The sequence below is a fragment of the Mustela nigripes genome, chromosome 14 (genome assembly GCF_022355385.1).
Source record: "Mustela nigripes isolate SB6536 chromosome 14, MUSNIG.SB6536, whole genome shotgun sequence".
NCBI lineage: Eukaryota > Metazoa > Chordata > Mammalia > Carnivora > Mustelidae > Mustela > Mustela nigripes.
Genome location: NC_081570.1, coordinates 103,150,756 through 103,172,497, shown reverse-complemented (window position 1 = coordinate 103,172,497; position 21,742 = coordinate 103,150,756). Strand labels below are relative to the sequence as shown.

The 21,742-nt window shown below is 40.3% G+C and overlaps 1 protein-coding gene across 15 annotated transcripts in view; it reads right to left on the bottom strand.

The window, feature by feature from the left end:
* LOC132001388 (myomegalin-like) overlaps window positions 1-16,981 on the bottom strand; it is a 217,780-nt gene extending 200,799 nt beyond the window's left edge. For 13 of the 15 annotated variants that reach the window (XM_059375903.1, XM_059375933.1, XM_059375934.1 and 10 more), the window contains exon 1: window positions 16,555-16,958. In XM_059375903.1, coding sequence (XP_059231886.1) covers window positions 16,555-16,787 — 233 coding nt within the window. In that variant the 5' untranslated portion in view covers window positions 16,788-16,958. Of the gene's footprint in view, window positions 1-16,554 lie in introns of all 15 variants that reach the window. The other 2 variants (XM_059375927.1, XM_059375904.1) reach the window with 2 other exon arrangements.
* Window positions 16,982-21,742: the final 4,761 nt, after the last annotated feature.

The following is a 21,742-nucleotide window of genomic DNA, read 5'->3' as shown; positions in this document are numbered from 1 at the left end:
GCAGGGAGCCCAGTTTGCTTTAAGTCTTTGTTATTTGAACAGTGTCCCAGATTCTCCTTTGAAATGTACAATTCATCCATTTTTATTAACCTGAATATGGAACTCTGATGCTTTTTTGATAGATTTTCAGTCACGTCCAGGTATGCTCCTTTTTGTTTTAAACAGGTCCTTCATTTCTCCTTGCTTTCAGAACTTATACCATATGAATTAGAAAGCAAATCCTCACAAGGTCAAATGTTAATAATGGAGTTTATTATATCAAAACAGATGACATTTTACACTTACGCTAATTTGGAAACCAGACCATTTTTGTCAAAACTCTAGCAAAGGCTTTTTGTTATTGTTTTGGTTTGTTTTTGAAGAAAAAGAAAATCTAGGGTCACTGAAAATAAACATTTTAAAAGCAAGATGGACAAAAATAATTACAGCAATGCAAATGAAACATACATTGAGCACCTAGTTAAGCAGCCCTTCTACCATTTTCTCACTGTGTCATGGTGTCTCAGTATTTAAACTTTCTATAAAAAACGGGGATAATAATAATATCTTTCTCACAGAGTTGTACTGAGGACTAAATGAGATTATGCTGATAAATTACTTCAGATATGGTTTGCCATGTAGCAAGTGAGTGATAAAAATTATTAGAGACGTAAATTATATACACAATAATCATAACAATGATACTGCAGCTGCCATGAATGTCGGTGATCAAAATCTAACTCACAGAATTCTGTTCAGAACTCTTGTGAGATCTAGTATTAATCCCCTCCCTTTATTTATGAGGCTCTCCATCTGGTCATCGTATGCAATCCTCTGCGAAGGTATTTTTTCTACCATCCAGAGTCCTCGTTGTTGAAGAGAACTCCATCCCTGTCCCACATCACCTAACCATTGCTACCCCCATAACAAGTGGAGGAAAAACTTCAATTAAGATTAAGCAAAAAACTTCAACCAGAAGTTTCAAATACAGCTTAATCCAGAGACCCCAACAGTGAAGTTGTCTTCCTCCATCTCCATCGTTTTCTGTTCTGGTTTTATTTTCAGCATCTGCAAGGTAGTGAATTACCTGCCAGGAGACCCTACATTCTCTCTGAGGCTCTCATGCATTAGAAGAGAGGCTGTGTCTTTCAGGAGGCCCCCAAAGAATCCTGTTTGAGTCAAGTGTATGCCTATCTCCGAACTAATTCCTGACACCATGGGGGAAAACTAATCTTTTCTTTCATCAACATAAAAATTTTTTTTGTTTAAATAGACTTAATTTTCTTAGAGCAATTTTAGGTTTAAATTATTCTTTTTAAAAAGGTCTATGATATCTCTTTTTTTTAAAAACAAAAATTTTTAAAGATTTTTTTTAAAGTTTTATCCATTTATTTGACACAGAAAGAGAGCACAAGTTGGGGGGGTGGGGACAACAGGCAGAGGGGTGGGAGAAGCAGGCTCCCCACTGAGCAGGGAGCCCGATGTAGGAATCGAGATACCAGGACCCTGGGATCATGATCTGAGCAGAAGGCAGACACTTAACCAACTGAGCCACCCAGGTACTCTGCGATACCTCCTTTTTAAACTTCGTTCCCCTCATCCAACACACCATCAAATTCTGTTGGCTCCACTTCCAAAACTTACTTTGACCCTGTTCACTTATTGCCAGCCTGACTGCTACCACCACAATATGAATCACCGCTATCTCATCTCTGGTCTACTTCCTGCAACAATCTTCAAAGCAACCTCCTCTGCTTCCGCTCTGGGCCTCCTAAAGTCTCTTCTACAATAGCAGAGGGGTATTTTTAAACATTTTCCAGATCACATTATGCTTACGCTTCAAACCCTACGATGCTTTCCCAATGTCCTTAGAATAAAACCACCTTCCTACCATGGCCTACAAGATCTCAGCTCACCTCTTGCCTTCATCCGCTGCCACTCTCCGTCTGTTCAGCATGCTTCTGCTGCTCTGGTCTTCCTTGTGTTCCTCAAACACCCCCAGCTTCTTTGGACTTAGGGGTTTACAATGGCAGTTCTCTTACCACTTGCTCGATCCCTCACCAATTAATGATTTTTTAAAATTTTCCTTGAGAAATCACTTTGTTGTATTTATATTCACTTGTTTACTGTGTATCTCCTCACCATTCCTACGACTTCATTAGACTTAACCTTGTGAGGGTGGAGCCTTTATCTGGTAACCTTGCTCTTCATTCTCTTCCAAAACCCAAAAGTATTCCTGGAATTCCAGACATACTTTTTTGAAAAGATGAATGGGCCAACTTTGGCTAAATTAAATTTATTTTTTTAAAGATTTTTATGTATGCACTTGACAGAGACATAGAGAGAGCCAGAGAGCATAAGCAGGGGGAGCAGCAGAGGGAGAGGGAGAAGCAGACTCCCCGCTGAGCAGGGAGCCCCACAGGGGGCTGGGTCATGATGTGAGCCAAAGGCAGATGCTAAACTGAGAGAGCCACCCAGGACCCTGTTTTTTTTTGTTTGTTTTGTTTTTCCTTTAAAAAAGATTACTGGGAGGGAAGTCCCCCAGAATCAAAGGGAAGGTTGAAGACTCGAAAGAATAGGCTCAGAAAGGACAGAAGAAACAATAAGGACCCAGGGAATATCTGGTTCTAGCCATTTTTCCACATTATGTGGCTTCACTGAAGACGCGATCTTATGAAGAGAGTCAGATTGTCCTAGTCTGGGTCTCGTCAGCATCATGTAGTTAGGAGATGTTAATTGCCTTTTCCTTTAATAAACAATGGGAAAAAGGTAATTCTCTAAAAGAAATATAGGGTTATTGTCCATAAAGGGGAGAAATGAATGTCCCCAAAGGCAAAAAAAAAAAAAAAAGGCATTAACAAATCTGTGCAAAAATCCTTGACCTTGTCATCTACATCTACTTGATTGTAATGTTAACTGACGCATTTACAAGAAATGTAAATAGATTTTAATATTAACCTACATCAAATAAAAGAGTAAAAATCACACAGCACATTCAGAAGATTTGCTTCTGAATGTTTTCTCTCCCCTAAGGCTCAGAAAAACTTAAACGTCAGAGATGGTTCTACAAGTCACCTCCTTTTGGATGTCCCAAACTGGAGTAATTCATTTCCCTGATACCTGCTTCTCCTACCATATTATCTATTTCAGTTAATAATATTATTATTCCTGCCATGATGACCTAGAAATTTAAGAGTAACTCTTGTTTCCTCCCTTTTGATCAGCAAGTCCTACCAATTCTACTTTAGAAATTCTCAAATGCATCCCTTCTTCATCTTCCTCACTACCACTGCCCAAGGTCAGACAGGCCATCATTACTTCTGACCCTGAGTAGCTTCTCAATAATGCCCTGTGTCTTCACTCAACCCACCTAACCCCATCTACCATACAGTTGTCACACTTACAATTCTATTTTTTTATTTTATTATTATTATTATTTTACACTTACAATTCTAAAGCAAAGATCTAAATATGACAGTTCTCTACTTTAAAAGTTTCTATAGCACCAAACTGCCCCCCAACCACATGTCTTGGTTGGAGTGACAGAACACAAACATCTTTCAGAATTGTTTATAAATGCAATAGTTCTTTTTTTTTTTTCTTTCTTCCTTTTTTTTTTTTTTTTAGAAGGAGAGAGAGAGTGTGTGTGTGTGTGTGCTAGCTGGGGGGACGGGCAGAGGGAGAGGAAGAGAGCATCTTAAGCAGGCTTCAAGCACAGTGTGGAGCCCAATGTGGGGCTCGATCTCGCAACCCTGAGATCGTGACCTGAGCCAAAATGGAGAGTCGGAGGCTTAACCAACTGAGCTGCCCAGGTCCCTAACTAAATGCAATAGTTTTTTTTTTAAATCTAGTGTTCTTTAACCCTGCTGTACATGAGAAAAATCAGTGTTTTTAAGGCATACTGATGCTAGGGTCTCAATCTAAAAGAATCTTTTTTTTTTTTTTTAAGATTTTATTTATTTACTTGAGAGAGAGAGAGCGAGCGAGCATGGGGTGGGGGGTGCGGTCAGAGGGAGAAGCAGACTCCCTGCTGAGCAGGGAGCCTGATTCAGAACTCAATCCTGGGACTCCAGGACCATGACCTGAGCCGAAGGCAGTTGCTTAACCAACTGAGCCACCCAGGCACCCCTCAATCTAAAAGAATCTTATTGAATTGCTCTGGAATAGAGCTTGTACATCCATTTTTAAAACTTCCTTCCCAACCACAGGTAATTCTAATGTGTAGTCAGGGTTGAAAACTACTAATCTGAAAGATACCTAAAGAGATACTGCTACTTCCAGACAGCATGAAGTAACAGCATGAAGTCATATTTATTGCCCCTCACTCTCAACTGAAATAACTAAAAAATCAAACAATATATTAAACAATGATTTTTAGGCACTGGTGATCAGGCAACATAGACAGTGATCCCAGAGACAAGAGAAACAAAATGAGCCCTTGCTTATTGTCTGAAGAGAGTTTACAGGTAGCAGCAGTATTCATTTACACAAAAACAGTATCAGTAATAGGAGATAGGAACATGATTATATACTTAAAATTAATTTTCCATTTTGGAAAGCTTTAGGACTTTTTCTTTACTTTATATCTTACTTCACTCCAGCAAATAGGAAAAAAAAAAAGTTTATATCTTCACATTTTCTTAATGTCATATTGGTATTAACTAGAGTTGGTTCTTTAAAATTTAAGTATCATTTCTATTAAGCTGGAGATTTAATCACAGAATAACACCTCAAAGAATCTTATAGTACAGAAAAAGTACAGAAAAGTTTTTAAAGGACAAATTTCAGGGCATTTTCAAATTCTAAAGTGTAATAAAGATCTCTTGGGTATCCTTCAAAGTTAAAAGATTTTCCTTTCAGATTAATGAAAATATTAGGATTTATAAACCACAGTGGGCACTGGAGATATAACCTATGGTAGCTGCATTTGCTAAAATATAAATGGAATCGCCACATTGCAGGAACAGGGCCAAAAAAACATTTTAAACTCATGTCCATGGCAGGTCAAATGATGCTGATCCAATTTAGAAAAGTATTATTATCTCATTGCTTATCTTCCCAAGGCTTAGTCCTCCAAAGGTTCATACAGCTACTTCTTTTCTTTACATCACCAGTTCTACGAGCCAACCTTCTGGAAGAATATGGTATTACAGATTGAATTCAAAACCGTGGGTGGTGCCCTAGTTGTTTGCCACAAAGTATAACAAAAGGAGACCAGCTTATCTAGAAATGGATTAACTCTGCCTCTAGCACAATCTTGGGATGTGTTCATTAAAAAACTTTTTGTGCTTTAAAAATGCCAAAACCACCTACTTTGACTCTTCTGGTTACATCTTATTTTCAAAATAGAAATATAATAAGCTAATATAAAATATATTATATTCCATAATATAATATAAAGTAAAAATCTATTTGCTCTGTAACAATTAATATTTTAATGTTTTTATAACATCAGTTCCTTTCAGATGTTTCAATTAACATTTGAGTGACATAAAGAAAGTTTCAGTGTTCTTGTTTTTTTTTTTTTAGTAAAGTGATAGTAGTTTATTAAGTGATGATACAGAAAAAGCTCTCAAGAGTGAGAGGGGTCCTAACAGGATTGCCCAAGTTTCATCATTCTTGAATATAATATTTCACACAACTTAAGATAAATCATTGAGTTTAGCATTTTAAAGAAAAAAATTAAAATAAAAAGGAGAAGGGTGCCGAGGTGGCAGATGGTTAAGTGGCTGCCTTCAGCTCAGGGCAGATCTCAGGATCCTGGGTTCGAGCTCTGCATTGGGCTCCCTGCTGGGTGGGAATCCTGCTTCTCCCTCTCATAATCCCCTTACTTGTGTTCCTTCTCTCACTCTCTCTCTCTCTCTCTCTATCTGTCAAATAAATAAAATCTTTAAAAAAAATAAAAAAGGAGAATAATAACTCACTGAGAAGCTATGTACCTAGTAAATCTCGCTTGATACAAGAAGCAAAAGACATGAATCAAAGAGAAATAAATTCAAAATTCGTATTAATGAATTTCAATATACCTCTCTCAATAATGATTTTTTAAAAATAGACACACGATATGGAAAACTTGAATAACATAATGAATCTACTTGATCTAACTGATTTTTATAAAACACATCAGGACAGCAGCAGGACACATATTCTTTTCCAGTACACAAGGAACATTTACCAAGACAGATCATAATCGGTGCCATAAAACAACTCTCAACAAATTAAAAAAAAAATTTCAAATCATACAGGATGCCTGGGTGGCTCAGTGGGTTAAGCCACTGCCTTCGGCTCAGACCATGATCCCAGGGTCCAGGGATCAAGTCCCACATTGGGCTCCTTGCTTTGCAGGGAGCCAGGGAGCCGGCTTCTCTCTCTACCTCTGCCTGCCACTCTCCCTGCTTCTGCATGACCTCTCTCTCTCTCTCTCTCTGCCCCTGACAAATAAATAAATAAATGAAATCTTAAAAAAAAAAAAAGAATTCAAATCATACGAGACCACGACAGAATTAAATTAGAAATCAATAGCAGAAAGAAGTCTGGAAAATCCTCAAATGTCTTAAAATTAAACACTCTTCTAACCCAAAGAGCAAAGAAAAACCTAAAAGTGAAATGGGAAAGCATTTTAAACTGAATGAAGATGAATTCATGAGATATCAAAATTTGTGGGATGGAGTTAATGCAGTACTTGGAATGAAATTCATGGCACTAAAACATCAGTATTGGAAAAGTTCTTAAATCAATGATCCAAGCATCCACTTTAAGAAACTGGAAGTGGAGGAGCAAATGAAATTCAAGATAAGTAGAAGAAAGAAAACAATAAGGATCAGGGGTAAAGCAAATAAACTAAAAACAGAAAAACAATAGAGAAATTAATAAAGCAAAGCCGGTTTTCTGAAAAGGTAAATAAAACTAGTAAACTTCTAGTCAAATTTTTCAAAACAAAAAGAGAAGACACAAACACTATTGAGAATGAGAAAGATTATTATCACTACAGAGTCTACAAATATCGAAGGACTAATAAGAAAACTGTATTTTTGGGGTGCATGGGTGGCTCAGTCAGCTGTGTCTGCCTTCCACTCAGGTCATTGAAGGACCCCAAGTCAGAATTATACTATAGCCTATAGGTTTTAACATTAATTTTATAACCAGCTTATGCTAACTAAGAAACTGTGGCCAGCTGACCATAGATAAGGGAGTCAGCAAGCAGCATAACAGGATAACGAATAGCAAAAATCTGTGTTTAACCCAGCTGTGTCTGGCTTCTGTATAATCATGCTCCTAATAATTTGCTAAGAAATGAAAAATTGCTTAAACCCTCGTTCGCTGTGTAATCAAATAAAGTTATACCCTTCCCCTGTTAAGAATTTCCCCTACTACTAAGTAAAATTGATAAGGGTTGCCTCCCGTACCAAGGCCGGAGACGCAACCCGTACCAAGGCCGGAGACGTATGGTTCAGCACGTACGCTAGCTGGAGACGTGCGGTTCAGCACGTATACCTATAAAGGTTAGAAACGTGCAATTCAACACGTACCCTCTACTGTACACTACCTGAATGGTGACTGGCCAGAATGTATGGTTGGTTTTAAAGGATTGGCTACCTATGTGTAGGCCTTACTGTAATGCTTTGAAATTACTGGCTAGAAAAGTGAGGGCTCTGATGTAATGGACTGTAAAATTCTATATTAAGGGACTCCCGAAACAGATCGGGGCTCTCAGGCACTGACCCATCCTGGTCAAGTGTCCCTGGGAGTCCGAGCATGCCCGAATAAAATCCTCTTGCTTATTGCATCCAGTGGTCTGTGAGTGTGTCCTTGGGTGCGGGTCCTCTAGGGTCTTTCATCATGATCCCAAGGTTGTGAGAAGGAGCCCTTGTGACCCTGGGCTCCCCGTTCAGCAGGGAGTCTGCTTTTGCCTCTCCCTCTCTCCCTCCTCCTCCTCTTGTGCTCTCTCGATTTCTTTCTCAAATAAATAAAATCTCTTTTTTATAAGTTTCTTTTTTTTAAAGCATTTTATTTACTTATTTGTCAGAGAGAGAGAGAGAGAGAGAGAGAGAGAGAGAAAGAGCGCGCACAAGCAGGCAGAGAGTGGCAGGCAGAAGCAGAGAGAGAAGCAGGCTCCCACGGAGCGAGGTGCCTGATGCAGGATGCGATCCCAGGAAGCTGGGATCATGACCCGAGCGGAAGGCAGCGGCTTAACCAACTGAGCCACCCAGGCATCCCATCAAATAAATAAAATCTTAAAAAAAAAAAAAAAAAAAAAGACAAATTCGTGGGGTGCCTAGGTGGCTCAGTGGGTTAAAGCTCTGCCTTCGGCTCAGTTCATGACCCCTGCATCGGGCTCTCTCCTCAGCAGGGAGCCTACTTCCTCCTTTCTCTCTCTCTGCCTACTTGTGATCTCTGTCTGTCAAATAAATAAATAAAATATTTTTTAAAAAAACAGATAAATTCATATTTCAATTTTCAAAACTGAAGAGTTTATGGCAAAGTTGACAACTTAGATAAAATTAACACATTTCAGGGTACCTTGGTGGCTAGGTTGGTTAAGCATCCAACTCACGGTTTCAGCCTAGGTCACGATCTCAGGGTCTTGGGATTGAGCCCCAAATTGGGCTCCATGCTCAGCAGGGAGTCTGCTTCCCCCTCTCCCCTACCCCTCTCCCTATTCAAGTACTCTCTCTAAAATAATAAATCTTTTAAAAATTGAATAAATTTCTTGGACTACACAAATTAGCAAAACTTTCCCCAGAAGAAAGAGATAAAACAAATCATCCTATATTTATTAAGGAAATTGAATTTGGGAATGCCTGGGTGGCTCAGTCATTTAAGCATCTGCCTTCAACTCAGGTTGTAATCCCAGGGTCCTGGGATTGAGCCCTCCTCAGGCTCCTTGCTCAGCAGGAAGCCTGTTTCTTCCTCTGCCTCCCACTCCCCCTGCTTCTGTTCTTTCTCTCTCTGACAAATAAATAAGTAAATATAAATATAAGGGAAATTCAATTTGTAGTTTAAAACCTTCGCACAAAGAAAAACTAGGCTTAAAACTCTTTCCTAGTGAATATAATCAAAGATTTAAGGAAGAAATAATGCAATTTCTACCCAAACTCTCTCCCAATATTGAAGGGATGGGAATACTTCCCAACTCAGCTTTGGAGGTCAACATTATCCTTATTCAAAATTTGGGCAAAGATATAAATGAAGATATAAACACAAACCAATATTGCTCATGAAAAGAGATGCAGATCTTCTTAACAAAATTTTAGCAGATCTACTCCAACAATATATAGAAAGTATAGTATATCATAACTAAGTGGGATTTATCCCAGATGCCCAATGTTGATTTTAACATTCTTAAGTCAATCGGTGTAATTCACCAAATCAACAATATAAGAAAAGAAAAATGATACAGTAATCTCAACAGATGTGTAATTAGACATCGATTCCTAATGAAAACTCTCAGGAAACTAGGAATAGAAGGGAACATCCTCAACCTGATAAAAGGTATCTATGAAAAACCTACAGGTTTTTACATCATTCATAATGGCAAAAGACTGAATGAATGCCTTCCTCCTAAGATCAGGAACAAGGCAAAGATCTTTGCTCTTACTATTTCAACTTAATTTTGTGCTGGAGGTTCTAGCTAGTATGACAAGGAAAAACAAACAAACAAATAAATAAATACAGACATAAAGATTGGAAAGAGGAATAAGATTTTATCTCTTTTATGGGGGGATGACATCATCATGTAGAAAATTCTATGGATCTGTTTAAAAAATCTATTAGAACTAAACAGTGGATTTAGCAAAGCTAAAGGATACAAAATCAATATAAAAAGAGCAATATAAAGTAGCAATGAATAATCAGAAATTGAAATTTTTAAGATGTTATCATTTATAACAGAATTAAAAATATCAAGAATTTAGGCATAAGTGTCTCTAAGATACATAAATAGTGTACACTAAAAACATAGAACATTGGTGAAAGAAATTAAAGACATAATAATAATTAATTATAATTATAATATATAATATAGTATATCACATATAATATATTATACTATATTATATACTATATATTTTATTATTAACATATGTGATATACTATATTATTTATTATTTATTATCATTATCATTATTATTTTGGATTGGATAATTTCAAATATCCAATTGGATTGGATAATTCTTCATTGTGGGAACTATTATTGTGCATTGTAGAATGCTTACCAGCATTCTTTACCTCCATCTGCTAGATGCCCCATCACCCTTGCCCTGAGTTACAATAAACAAAAATGTGTCCAGATACTGTCATATGTCCCTTGTGAGGCACAATTGAGAACCACTAACCTAAATAAATGAAGATATGCGCCATGTTTACGGATCAGGAGACTCAATATTGTTTTTTATTTGAGAGCGAGAGAAAGCACGAGAAGGGGAGAGAGAAGCAGACTCCCTGCTGAGCAGGGAGCCTGATGTGGGACTTGATCCCAGGACTCCAGGATCATAACCTGAGGTGAAGGCAGTTGCTAAGCCAACTGAGTCATCCAGGAGCTCCTCAATATTGTTAAAATATCAATTCTCGGGGCGTCTGGGTGGCTCAGATGGTTAAGCATCTGCCTTCGCCTCAGGTTATGATCCTGGGATGGAGCCCCACATTGGGTGCCCTTCTCGGCAAGGAGCCTGCTTCTCCCTCTCCTTCTGCTCCCCCTGCTTATGCTCTCTCACTCTCTCTGTCAAATAAGCAAAATCTTTGAAAAAATATATCAGTTCTTTCCAAATTAATCTAGAGTTTCAGTATACTCCCTCTCAAACTACCAACAGGATTTTTGTCTATACTGACGAGTGGATTCTAAAATGTGTATGAGAATACAAAGGACCTAGAAGAGCCAAAATGATTTTAAATAAGAAGGACAAAACTGGAGGACTTACACTACATGATCTTAAAACTTAAAAAGAACAGCTGTGATCAAGGCAGTGTACAGTGGGGAGAGGTATCTGTGGGAGCACTCGGGTGGCAGGAAGAGCCATCCATACAGAATCAGGAGCTGCTAATTAAGCTGTCAAGATAACAACCTCCCCAGAGCACCGTGACTTTGTGGGAAAGCCCACAGAGGAAGGCCAGTGGGGAGCCTGGCCAGGATTGGTGAAGTTCTGGGCAAGAAGCTGGAGGAAATGGGCTTATGGTCCTATGTGGCTATGTAGTCCTTGGCCAGTTTCTGATGCTAAAGAAAGATGAAGATCTTTCCTGCGAATGGCTGAAGGACACATGTGGTGCCAACGCCAAGCAGTCCAGGGACTGCTTCTGAGAGTGCTGCAAGGCCTCCTCCTGAGGCTCTCTGGATGGGCCCCCAATTCCTAATCTCAGTATTGAGTCTCCAGAGTTTGCCTTGCGTGTCCCCTCCCCCATCCTCTACAAAAGAAGAGATGCTATTGTCACATTCACCTGTGATGTTCTTCAAGGTCTTTGGTACCTAGAAGCCTCATAGCCAAAAACTAGAAACAAGACAGCTGGTGAATTAATAAACTGTGCATATTCATACAAGGGAATACCACTCAGCAACAAAAGAAAATGAACTATTGATACCCATGACATCATGGATAAATCTCAAAATAATTATACTGAGTGAAAGAAGCTAGACAAAAACAAGGAGTACCTACTATATGATTCCATTTACATAAATTTCTAGAAAATGCAAACTAACATATAGTGACAGAAAGCAATTCAGTGGATGATTACCTGTGTGTTAGTGGGGGCAAGAAGAGCCAGGAGGGAGGATTATAGAAGAGAAGAAGGAAACTTTGGGGGATGATGAGCATGTGATAATTTGGCAGATAGAGACATATGTCAAAAAATTTCAAATTTGCCCAGTTTGTTTTATGTCAACTATATCTCAATAAAGCAGTAATAAAATAATAATGACAAAAAGAGAGATGGCTAAAGGCATACTGGTTGAAGTGTGATGTTAGAAATGTAACCTTCTCTGACATGAGTCCTCCCCACAGTTGTCTGCTGGTTCTAGGCTATCTACCTAGAACATGAAATCTGCTAGGGTTCGAAAATGCACCTGAGGCAGGTTGCCATCAGTTGGCAACTCACTTAATTCCTCCTTTTAAATAACTGCATACTTAAAAGAGAATCACTTATGAATTAAATCCTCATTGAAAAGTTCTATCACAGCATGGGTCACATTTCAAGAAAGCATTTTCCCAGGGCGGTACATTTGTTTTTGTCCTTCTGCTAAAATTTGCCTCCCATCCAACCCTGGATTCACTATTTTGTTGGGCCAGACAGAATTTGCCTCTTGTTTATATGTGAAGCTCTCGCTGGTCCTCTTCTTCTTAGTATCACATTCAGTAGCCATTAATTACCTGGCTCATATTGCCAGCACGTAGGGGCTCTAACAAAATGCCCACCCCACTTACCTACTCCTATCATGAATTTTACCTAAAAGAAAGTGAGCTTAGATGTCTGAAACGTAAACTTCACCATTAAGACAAACTGATTCAGAGAAAAGATGCACCATCACTTGAAATGGACACGATTCCCAGGCCAAACAAATTATTATTACCTAACTGAAAATACTAGCGTGTCAGCAATAGAAAAAAAGAAGTACGTAAGAAGAGAGGTTGATCATGAATGACAATCACCATCCGGGGAAGAAAGAACCTGTGTGTATACCCTGTGAACTCTGTTTAAAGGTTTAAATTTTTTTTAAATCTGGAATGCACTGATTACTTTCCCTTGTTCTTAATTCATTTTACAAACAGCCTTTTGCTTATAATTTGTTTTTCAAACACAGCGAGTACGCTAAGAGAACCCACTAAGTAACAGAAGAGGGTCTAGTTTTCTGAGATGTGAGGGATCCTCATTTTAATTTTTTATAATAAATCCTCATTATAATAATTTGCCATTCTGGATTTATATTGTAGTCTTGTGAATTTAATACCAGCCTAAAAAACAGACTCAACAAGGTAAAGACCAGATTCTAACATATTTTCCAAGATAATGTCACTTTGTCTGACCTCTTGGGACACAGTTTACTTTGCCTGAAGTTTGCTTTCCTTTCATTTATTTGTTTATTTATTTATCATTTCCACCATTATCTTTCTGCTACATTTACTCCATACTACAGTTAGAAGAGCACAGTTTACAAGCTCTAGATTCTGAGCTACCTGAGGGTAGTTTTATCCAGTTCGGTACAGGTGTCCACCATGCTGTTCAATCAATCACAGAACTATCTGAATCCAGATAATGTGTAGAGGTGTTTTCTTCCATTTTTTAGTTGATTTGATAGTTAGAAAACTGGACACCAAAACCAGACCTTCCCCAGTACAAGCCTCTTAGATTCATAAACCTCTAACACTATAGATAAGACAGGTATGTTTTTGAAAGTTTTGAAAGTTTTAAACATAAAAGTATGTTTGACACAGTTGGTAGAGCATGCAGCTCTTGATCTCAAGCCCCATTTTCAATGGGTGTGGAGCCTATAGATAAATAAATAAATAAATAAATAAATAAATAAATAGGTAGGGGCAATGCAGAGCTGACACAGGGCTCAAGCTCAAGACCCTGGGATCACGACCTGAGCCGAAATCATGAGTCCAATGCTTAACCAACTGAGCTATCCAGACGCCCCCAGAGAACTGATTTTTTAAATGAGGGTCAGAGTACTACCAACCTCAATGAAGTTCTTGACACTGTTTATGTTTGGGAATTCCTGAAATATTTAAAAACATTTCAAGACTTGTCACTACATCAACTAGGGAGAATGTAGAGGTTTGTCAGATGAATAACCATTAAGGAAATAATGAAAGTGTGCTATGTACTTTAACAATTAAACCACAATGTAGAGAACCAAATGCTAACCCTATAAACTTTTTGTTACCAAAGATAGTAAGAAAAATCACATCTTTATAAGGGAGCCCTAATCCATTTTAAATTTGCAATAGCAATGCTCCTTTTGATGAAAAGAATTCACTTCAGTGCATATAAAGCAGTTAAGACTTTATGTCATAAATTCATATGCAGATAAAATTTTTTTGTTTCAAGCTTAAAAACAAAATCCAAAGTAGTCTGTAGAAAATGTTAAATACCACAGAGGTATACATGTTTAAAAAAAAAAAGTAATTGTTGAGCTAAAATTCCATGTTATAAAAAATCAAATAATGAATAATTCATGCCTCATTATTCCTTCTTTTTTTATTTTTTTTTTAATTAAAAAACTTTTTTAAAAAAGACTTTATTTATTTGAGAGAGAGAGAGTGTATGAGAGAGAAAGCACAAGCAGGGGGAGCTGCAGAGAGAGAGGGAGAAGCAGGCTCTCCACTGAGCAGGGAACCCAGGGCCAGGCAAGATCCCAGGACCCCAAGATCTTGATCTGAGCCAAAAGCAGATGCTTAAACAACTGAGGGACCCAGGTGCCCCAGTTGTTCATTTGATTGTTTGTTTGTTTGTTTTTTAAGACTTTATTTAGGGGTGCCTGGGTGGCTCAGTGGGTTAAAGCCTCTGCCTTCAACTCAGGTCATGATCCCCGGGTCCTGGGATCGAGCCCCACATTGGGCTCTCTGCTCAGTGGGGAGTCTGCTTCCTCCTCTCTCTCTCTGCTTGCCTCTCTGCCTACTTGTGATCTCTGTCAAATAAATAAATAAATAAATAATATTTTTTTTAAAAAGACTTTATTTATTTGAGAGAGAGCAAGAGGTTGAGCATGAGCATACACATGGGGGAACAGAAGGGGGAGAAGGACAAGCAGACTCCCCACTGAACAGGGAGCCTGACATGGGCCTCCAGCTCAGGACCCTGGGATCATGACCCCAGCTGAAGGCTAACGCTCAGTGACTGAGCCATCCAGGTCCCCCAGACACCGTCCCTTTTTTAAGTTTTTATTTTAATTCTGATTAGTTAAAAGACAATGTTATATTAGTTTTACGTGTTGCCTCAATTCCTTCTTAAAAGCAGTAATTTTTTTTATGAGCTTCTTTTTTTTTAAGATTTTATTTATTTATTTGACAGACAGAGATCACAAGTAGACAGAGAAGCAGGCAGAGAGAGAGAGGAGGAAGCAGGCTCCCCGCTGAGCAGAGAGCCCTATGTGGGGCTCGATCCTAGGACCCTAAGATCATGACCTGAGTCGAAGGCAGCAGCTTAACCCACTGGGCCACCCAGCCACCCTTTTTTATGAGTTTCTTAATAGAAATCTAATTTCTTTAAGCACTATTAACTGATTGCCTTTGACTCAGTTTTCTCACAGTGGACAGTGTAATGAATAAATACAATTAAGTGTGAATAAACTAGTTTCCTAGTCCATAAATAACAGAGTCCTAAACCAAGAAAAGAGTTTTCATTAATATTTAGTTTTGTAATCCTCAAAAAATTGTGATTTTTAGGGGTGCCTGGGTGACTCAGTCAGTTAAGCATCTGCCTTCGACTCAAGGTCATGATCTTAGGGTCCTGGTATTGAACCCCACATCCAGCTCCCTGCTCAGCGGGAAGCCTGCTTCTCCCTCTCCCACTCCCCCTACATGTGTTTCCTCTCTCACTCTTCTCTCTCTGTCAAATAAATAAATACATTCTTAAAAAAAAAAAATAAAGATTGTGATTTTATGCAGAGGAAACTGAAGCCTAGAGAAATGAAGTTACTTTTTCACATCCCAGTTGGTTAATGGCAGCTTAGAGACCGAAGACATCATTGCCTTGTAGTATGATTTATGAGTACTGGGTTCCCATAAAAGAGGCCAAGAAATGCTTATTTCAAAAAAGGCAGTAGCACAATCTGTCTCTTCTCCGAAAAATCATATGCATGGCAGATTTTTGTCCTACCGAGGCTACATGAAGAAAATGCAGGCCTAATCTGCCCAGTCTTCCATCTCTGCGCAAAGGGAGGGGCTGGGTTTAAGAGGAGCTTGTCCTGCACGGCCTCATAGGCCAACAGGCATGGCTCCAGCTCTGCAGGGCAAGAGAGGTAGCCTAGGAAGAAAGAACCATCACCAATGCCTCCCCCTGGCCCCCCTTGTGTGTATCTTGGATAAATAAAAATTATACCTATAGAAAAAGGGGTGGGTGGGTGTAAGAGAAAGCCGTGGGTACTCCTTCAACTGGACACCCGCGCGCATTTCCTGATCCTCTGTCCTTAGGCTTTCCCTTAGGCTTCCACCCTGGCATGGCCTTCTGCATCATGTGTTCATCTCTCCTTTGACTCAACCCAACAAGCATGGCCTCAACCTCATCTGCACCAACAAAGCGGGTGTCTACACACACCAAGCAAAGACCTTGGGAGAGAGACGCGTTTCCCAAGCCTTAGCCCCGTACAATCCAGCGTCACACCTTTATTTCTAGGCAAGCCCCCCTCTGGCTCTTCTCCCTCCCTCCCCCACCACCAGCCGCAGCATCCCACGCAGTCTCCCCGGTGCCCTCCAACAATCTCCAAACTAAGGACACTCGGCGCCAACCCTCTCAGGCGCCTGGGGATTCCAGCCCCCTAGGTCCCAGCTCCCGGAGCGGTGCTCCTGTCCAGCGCACCGCGCGCCGCAGCTACCGGCGCAGACCGCAGCCTCCCCGGCTCCCACAGTGCTCCTGTGGTGCTCTTACCTCATCCAGGGTGCGGCCGCCGCGGCTGCCTCTTCCTCCTCCGCCGCCGCTGCCCAGCTCCTGGCCGGCTCCGGCTGCCGTCGCTCCCGGCCAGGAGACTGCCGCGAGGGCGGTGGGGCTCGCGCCGCGTCCCCGGACCGGTAAGGCGCGTGGTGCGCCCAGCTGGGCGCGCGGCAGCAACAGCTGCAATCGCAGCGGCGGTGGCAGCAGGACCCGCTGTCGGTCCTCTTCATGGATTTTCTGGGCCCGGCCTCACTAGTCCCGGTTACCGTGCCTGCTTGGCTTTCCTACGGTCTTCCCGTACTGCCAAGGAGCATCCTCCGGGCATGGATGGTGGCGGAAACCCGGAAGGACCAGGCCTCCTCCGCGGCTGCCTCTGCCACCTGCTCCGCCCAGATTGCTTCTGTCCCTCGCTCACAGACACCCGCCGCTGTAAACCTGGTGATTCACAGACCTGTACCCCTGGGGATAAAAATATATGTTTATAAAAAAATAAAAAATAAATAAACTAAAAAAAAAAAAAAGTTTCTCCTTTTCTCCCTCCCTCTCCCGGTATTTTCCTGGGTTTTGTCTTCCTCCTCCCTCCAACTCAACCACCCTCTTCTATTTTACATTATTCTTTGCTCAGAATCACTACTACTCCAGGCAGCTGGCTAACCCCCTTTCTCCCTCTTAAAATATCCCACCCCAAATTTTCCCTTTAGTTGTAAAACAAAAACAAAAACCTTTCTCCTAAATAACCTCAGTTTTCCTTTCCATTAAGATTTTCTTTCATTTTTCATGAAGAATTCATAGTAAATTATATACAGCTTGGTATCCAATATAATGTAAAGGGGATAAATTCAAGGTTAAATAAAAGTTCATAGGTCAAATAAATCCTCCACTTAATGCTCATTCTGAAAAGCCTTTGCTTATATTCCACAGTGTCCTCTAAGAACGGAAACTAGTCAGGATCCAGCAAAGCAGAATGCTTCTGCTCCGCTATAAACACACGGCTTGCAACAGAAGCTCATCTTTGTAGTAGGCACTATATGGATCCCAAAGTTTATAGGCAAAGGTCAATAGGGAATAGCAATGGATTCACTGTAAACAAAGAAACTTACCTTAACATGTTTTCCTCCCAAGTCTGCTGTTCAGTCCTCTGCTGCTTTTTTTTTTTTTTCCAAACCCCAACACCATCATCCAACCAGTTGAAGAAGCCCCAACCCTGGGAGCAGTAAGACTTATCTCCCTCACTTATTCACCTCATCCAGTCTTTAATTCTACTTCTTTACTATTTCTTTATCTTAATTGGTCCTTCTTATCATGATTCAAAATGGTGCCATAAAAATGACACTATCAGATATTTCATTCTTTCTTTCAAACCTTAATCTATATCTTTACCTCTGTTTTTCCCCCCAGTATATTCTACCAGGGCAATTTACCCTACCACTCCCATCTCTTCTAGATATTTTTTTAAAGATTTTATTTATTTATCTAAAAGAGAGAGTAAGAGCATGAAAGGGGAGAAGGATGTAAGGAGAAGAGTCCTCATGGAGCTGGGAGCCCAAAGCGGGACTCGATCCTGGGACTCCAGGATCATGACCTGAGCTGAAGGCAGTCGCTTAACCAACTGAGCCACCCAGGTGCCCATCTTCTAGAGATTCTTAATTATCTTTTATTGTTTTTATATCTTCAGCCTCACCTTCTCCTTTGGGTCCAGTCCCCCCCCCCCCTTTTTTTAAAGATTTTATTTATTTACTTAAATAAATAAAAGAGCAGGAGCAAGAGCAAGAGAGAAAGCATGAGCTGTGAGGAGGGGCAGAGGGAGAGAGACTCAAGCTCTCCACCAAGCAGGGAGCCTGACCCCCACCAAGCAGGGTCCTGGGATCATGACCTGAGCCGAAGACATATGCTTAACTGACTGAGTCATCCAGGTGCCCCATGGCCCACCCTAAACATGTTCAAGTCTCCTCAACTCAAAAGTCCTTCCAGCCCTAATTGCCCTCATATCTCTGGATTAACCAACTTGCTTAAATGCACTGTATATATCCCATAGCTATACTTCTTGACTTCCATTCATTCTTTTTTTAAAAAAGATTTTATTTATTTATTTGAGAGAATGAGTGAGAGAGCACCACCAGGTGGAGGGGCAGAGAGAGAGGGAGAAGCAGACTTCTCACTGAGCAGGCATCCCAATGGTGGGGGAGGGTAGGCTCCATCTCAGGACCCCAGGATCAGAACCTGAGCCAAAGGCAGATGCTTAACTGACCAAGCCCTCCAGGTGCTCTTCCATTCATTCTTTACCATGTCTCTCTGCTGTCAGTCTTCTAATCCTATTAGAAGCTGGTCTCACAGTCCACCGACTTTTGCTTTGCCCAAAGTAGTAGACTTAATCTAATATACAAAATAAAAGGAATGAGGTTCCTAAATTAATTTTTTGAGGTTCCTTAATTTGAAGAGACTATGCCATCTTCATTGGTTCAGGCAAATAAATAGGTCAGTGAAATTACTGCAGACTCAAGCGGCAAAAAGTGCTGAAGCTTCCATTTCCCTCCAGGATGAAAGAGCATGTCTCAGACTAAGCCCCTGGGTGGAGGGTAAGATAGAATAGAATAGAATAGAATAGAATAGAATAGAAAATATAAATATTTATAAATAACATTAAAACAACTCTTTGAAGATACTGAAGAGTAACCAAAGCAGGCAGGGCTTGAATCTATGATCCTGAAAGAGGAGAAGAACATGAAGTGAGCTCCATATTCACCCTGAAATTTTTCTCCTGAGGGAGTTTTCCAAATCAAGTGCTAGAATATAAAGGCAAAGTAAAAGCTGGTAGTATTACTGGGCTGAAGAGTCAAAGATCAAAACTCAGAGCTGCTAAGGTGGCTGGGACTTGAGGGAGAACTTCCAGAGCAAGAAGAATGGCAAAGATGCAGTTCAATAATCTAGTGCAGAGACATCTGGGTGGCTCAGCTGGATCTCCCTTTGGCTCAGATCATGATCCCAGGGTCCTAAAATTGAGCCCCACATCGGGCTCCCAAGGAACCTGCTTCTCCCTGTGTCTGCCACTCCCCTTTCTTGTGCTCGCTCTCTCTCTCTCTCTCTCTCTCTGACAAATAAAATCTTAAAAAAAAAATCATGTGTAAAAAAAAAAAAAAACAATCTAGAGCAAATTGTCCTCAGAGTAGTGGCCAGAAGCCCAAAATGCACAAAGCAAGATTAAACACACACACACACCAGAAAACAGCAGTTTAGAGGCTAATGAACTAAGTAGAGATTTCAGCACCTAAAGATGAAGGATAGTTGGAAGGCTGGCAAAGCAGGGATAAGACGCCCCCAACCTAAGAGGAAACCACCCTTAGAAGGATTTTACACCGCCCTTGAAGGAGCCCTCCACCCTTTCCGATGTGATAGATAGATGGCAAAAATCTGATAGGATGACAGGCACATGGAAGGTTTATCATTATCAAAACGGCCCACCAACAAGCCCTTAAAAACCCTGATACTTAGAAACTCCAGTGACAACTCTTTCGTTGGTGGGGGCTTTGAATTGTCATTTTGTTATCCCTCAATAAGCCTTCCGTTGCTGTCCACCACTCTGTCCAGTCTACTTCTTCATTCTTTGAAGCAGTGTGTCCAAGAATTGAGGCCACCAACACATAGGAAAAGAAAAAATCCTGGGGCGCCTGGGTGGCTCAGTGGGTTAAGTCTCTGCCTTCGGATCAGGTCATGATCTCAGGGTCCTGGGATCAAGTCCCACATTGGGCTCTCTGCTCAACAGGGAGCCTGCTCCCCCCACCCCGGCCTGCCTCTCTGCCTACTTGTAATCTTTTTCTGTGTGTCAAATAAATGAATAAAATCTTTTTTAAAAAAAGAAAAATCCTATAACACTAATACAACTTGGACTTCAAGCCTCTCCAAGGTAAAAAGACATCTGTGGCTTTCAGTTGAGACCCAAAAAGGCTGTACTCTTAAGAGTAAGGACAATACAGTCCTGAAAAAGGATAGATCTAACAAAGCTTGAAGCCAAGTCTTTACAGGATCAAAGTGATCCATTGGTAATTTTTATGCTTACTAGAACAAAACTTAATTCATGGAGGTAGATAACATCATCCACAACATCTACAATTATTTCCTCCCCAGTGTTAAAGATCCTATATATATAAAATTAAGAGGCACGCTAAAACCAAATCCAAATGACTAAACATAAGGGGAAAAGTTGTGTGTGTGTGTTTTTTAAATATTTTATTTGAAGGGGGAGAAAGAGGTGGCACATAAGAGAGCACAAGCAGCGGGGGGCAGACTCCCTACTGAGCAGAGAGCCCTATGCAGGGCTCTATCCCAGAATCCTGGGATCATGACCTGAGTGGAAGGCAGATGTTTAACCAACTGACCCATGCAGGCAGACACCTGCCATGAGAAGAAAAATTAATAGAAACAGAGCCTGAAGTTAGAATGGACATGACTTTAAATAACTATGACTAATAGGCTTAAGAAAAAAGAGGAAAAGATGAGCAAATACTAAAAGATAAGTAATTTATAGAATTTTAACTTATTAAAAACAGATGGACATTCTAAATATAAAAATACAATAACTGGAAATAAGAACCCATTTGGTGTGTTCAACAATAGTCTGAATGCAACAAAAGTCAGGATCCATGAAGTAGAAGAAAGGACAATAAAAAGTCCAAAAAAGAAAAATAAAATAAAAAAATAAAAATAAAAAATGAAGGACACATACAGATGGCTATCAGACACATGAAAAAATGTTCATCATCACTAGCCTTCAGGGAGATTCAAGTTAAAGCCACATTGAGATATCACCTTACACCAGTTAGAATAGCCAAAATTAGCAAGACAGGAAACAACATGTGTTGGAGGGGATGTGGAGAAAGGGGAACGCTCTTACACTGTTGGTGGGAATGCAAGTTGGTGCAGCCACTTTGGAGAACAGTGTGGAGATTCCTCAAGAAACTAAAAATAGAACTTCCCTATGACCCTGCAATTGCACTACTGGGTATTTACCCCAAAGATACAGATGTCGTGAAAAGAAGGGCCATCTGTACTCCAATGTTTATAGCAGCAATGGCCACGGTCACCAAACTGTGGAAAGAGCCAAGATGCCCTTCAACGGATGAATGGATAAGGAAGATGTGGTCCATATCCACTACACACTATTATGTGGTCCATAATACACTACAGTATT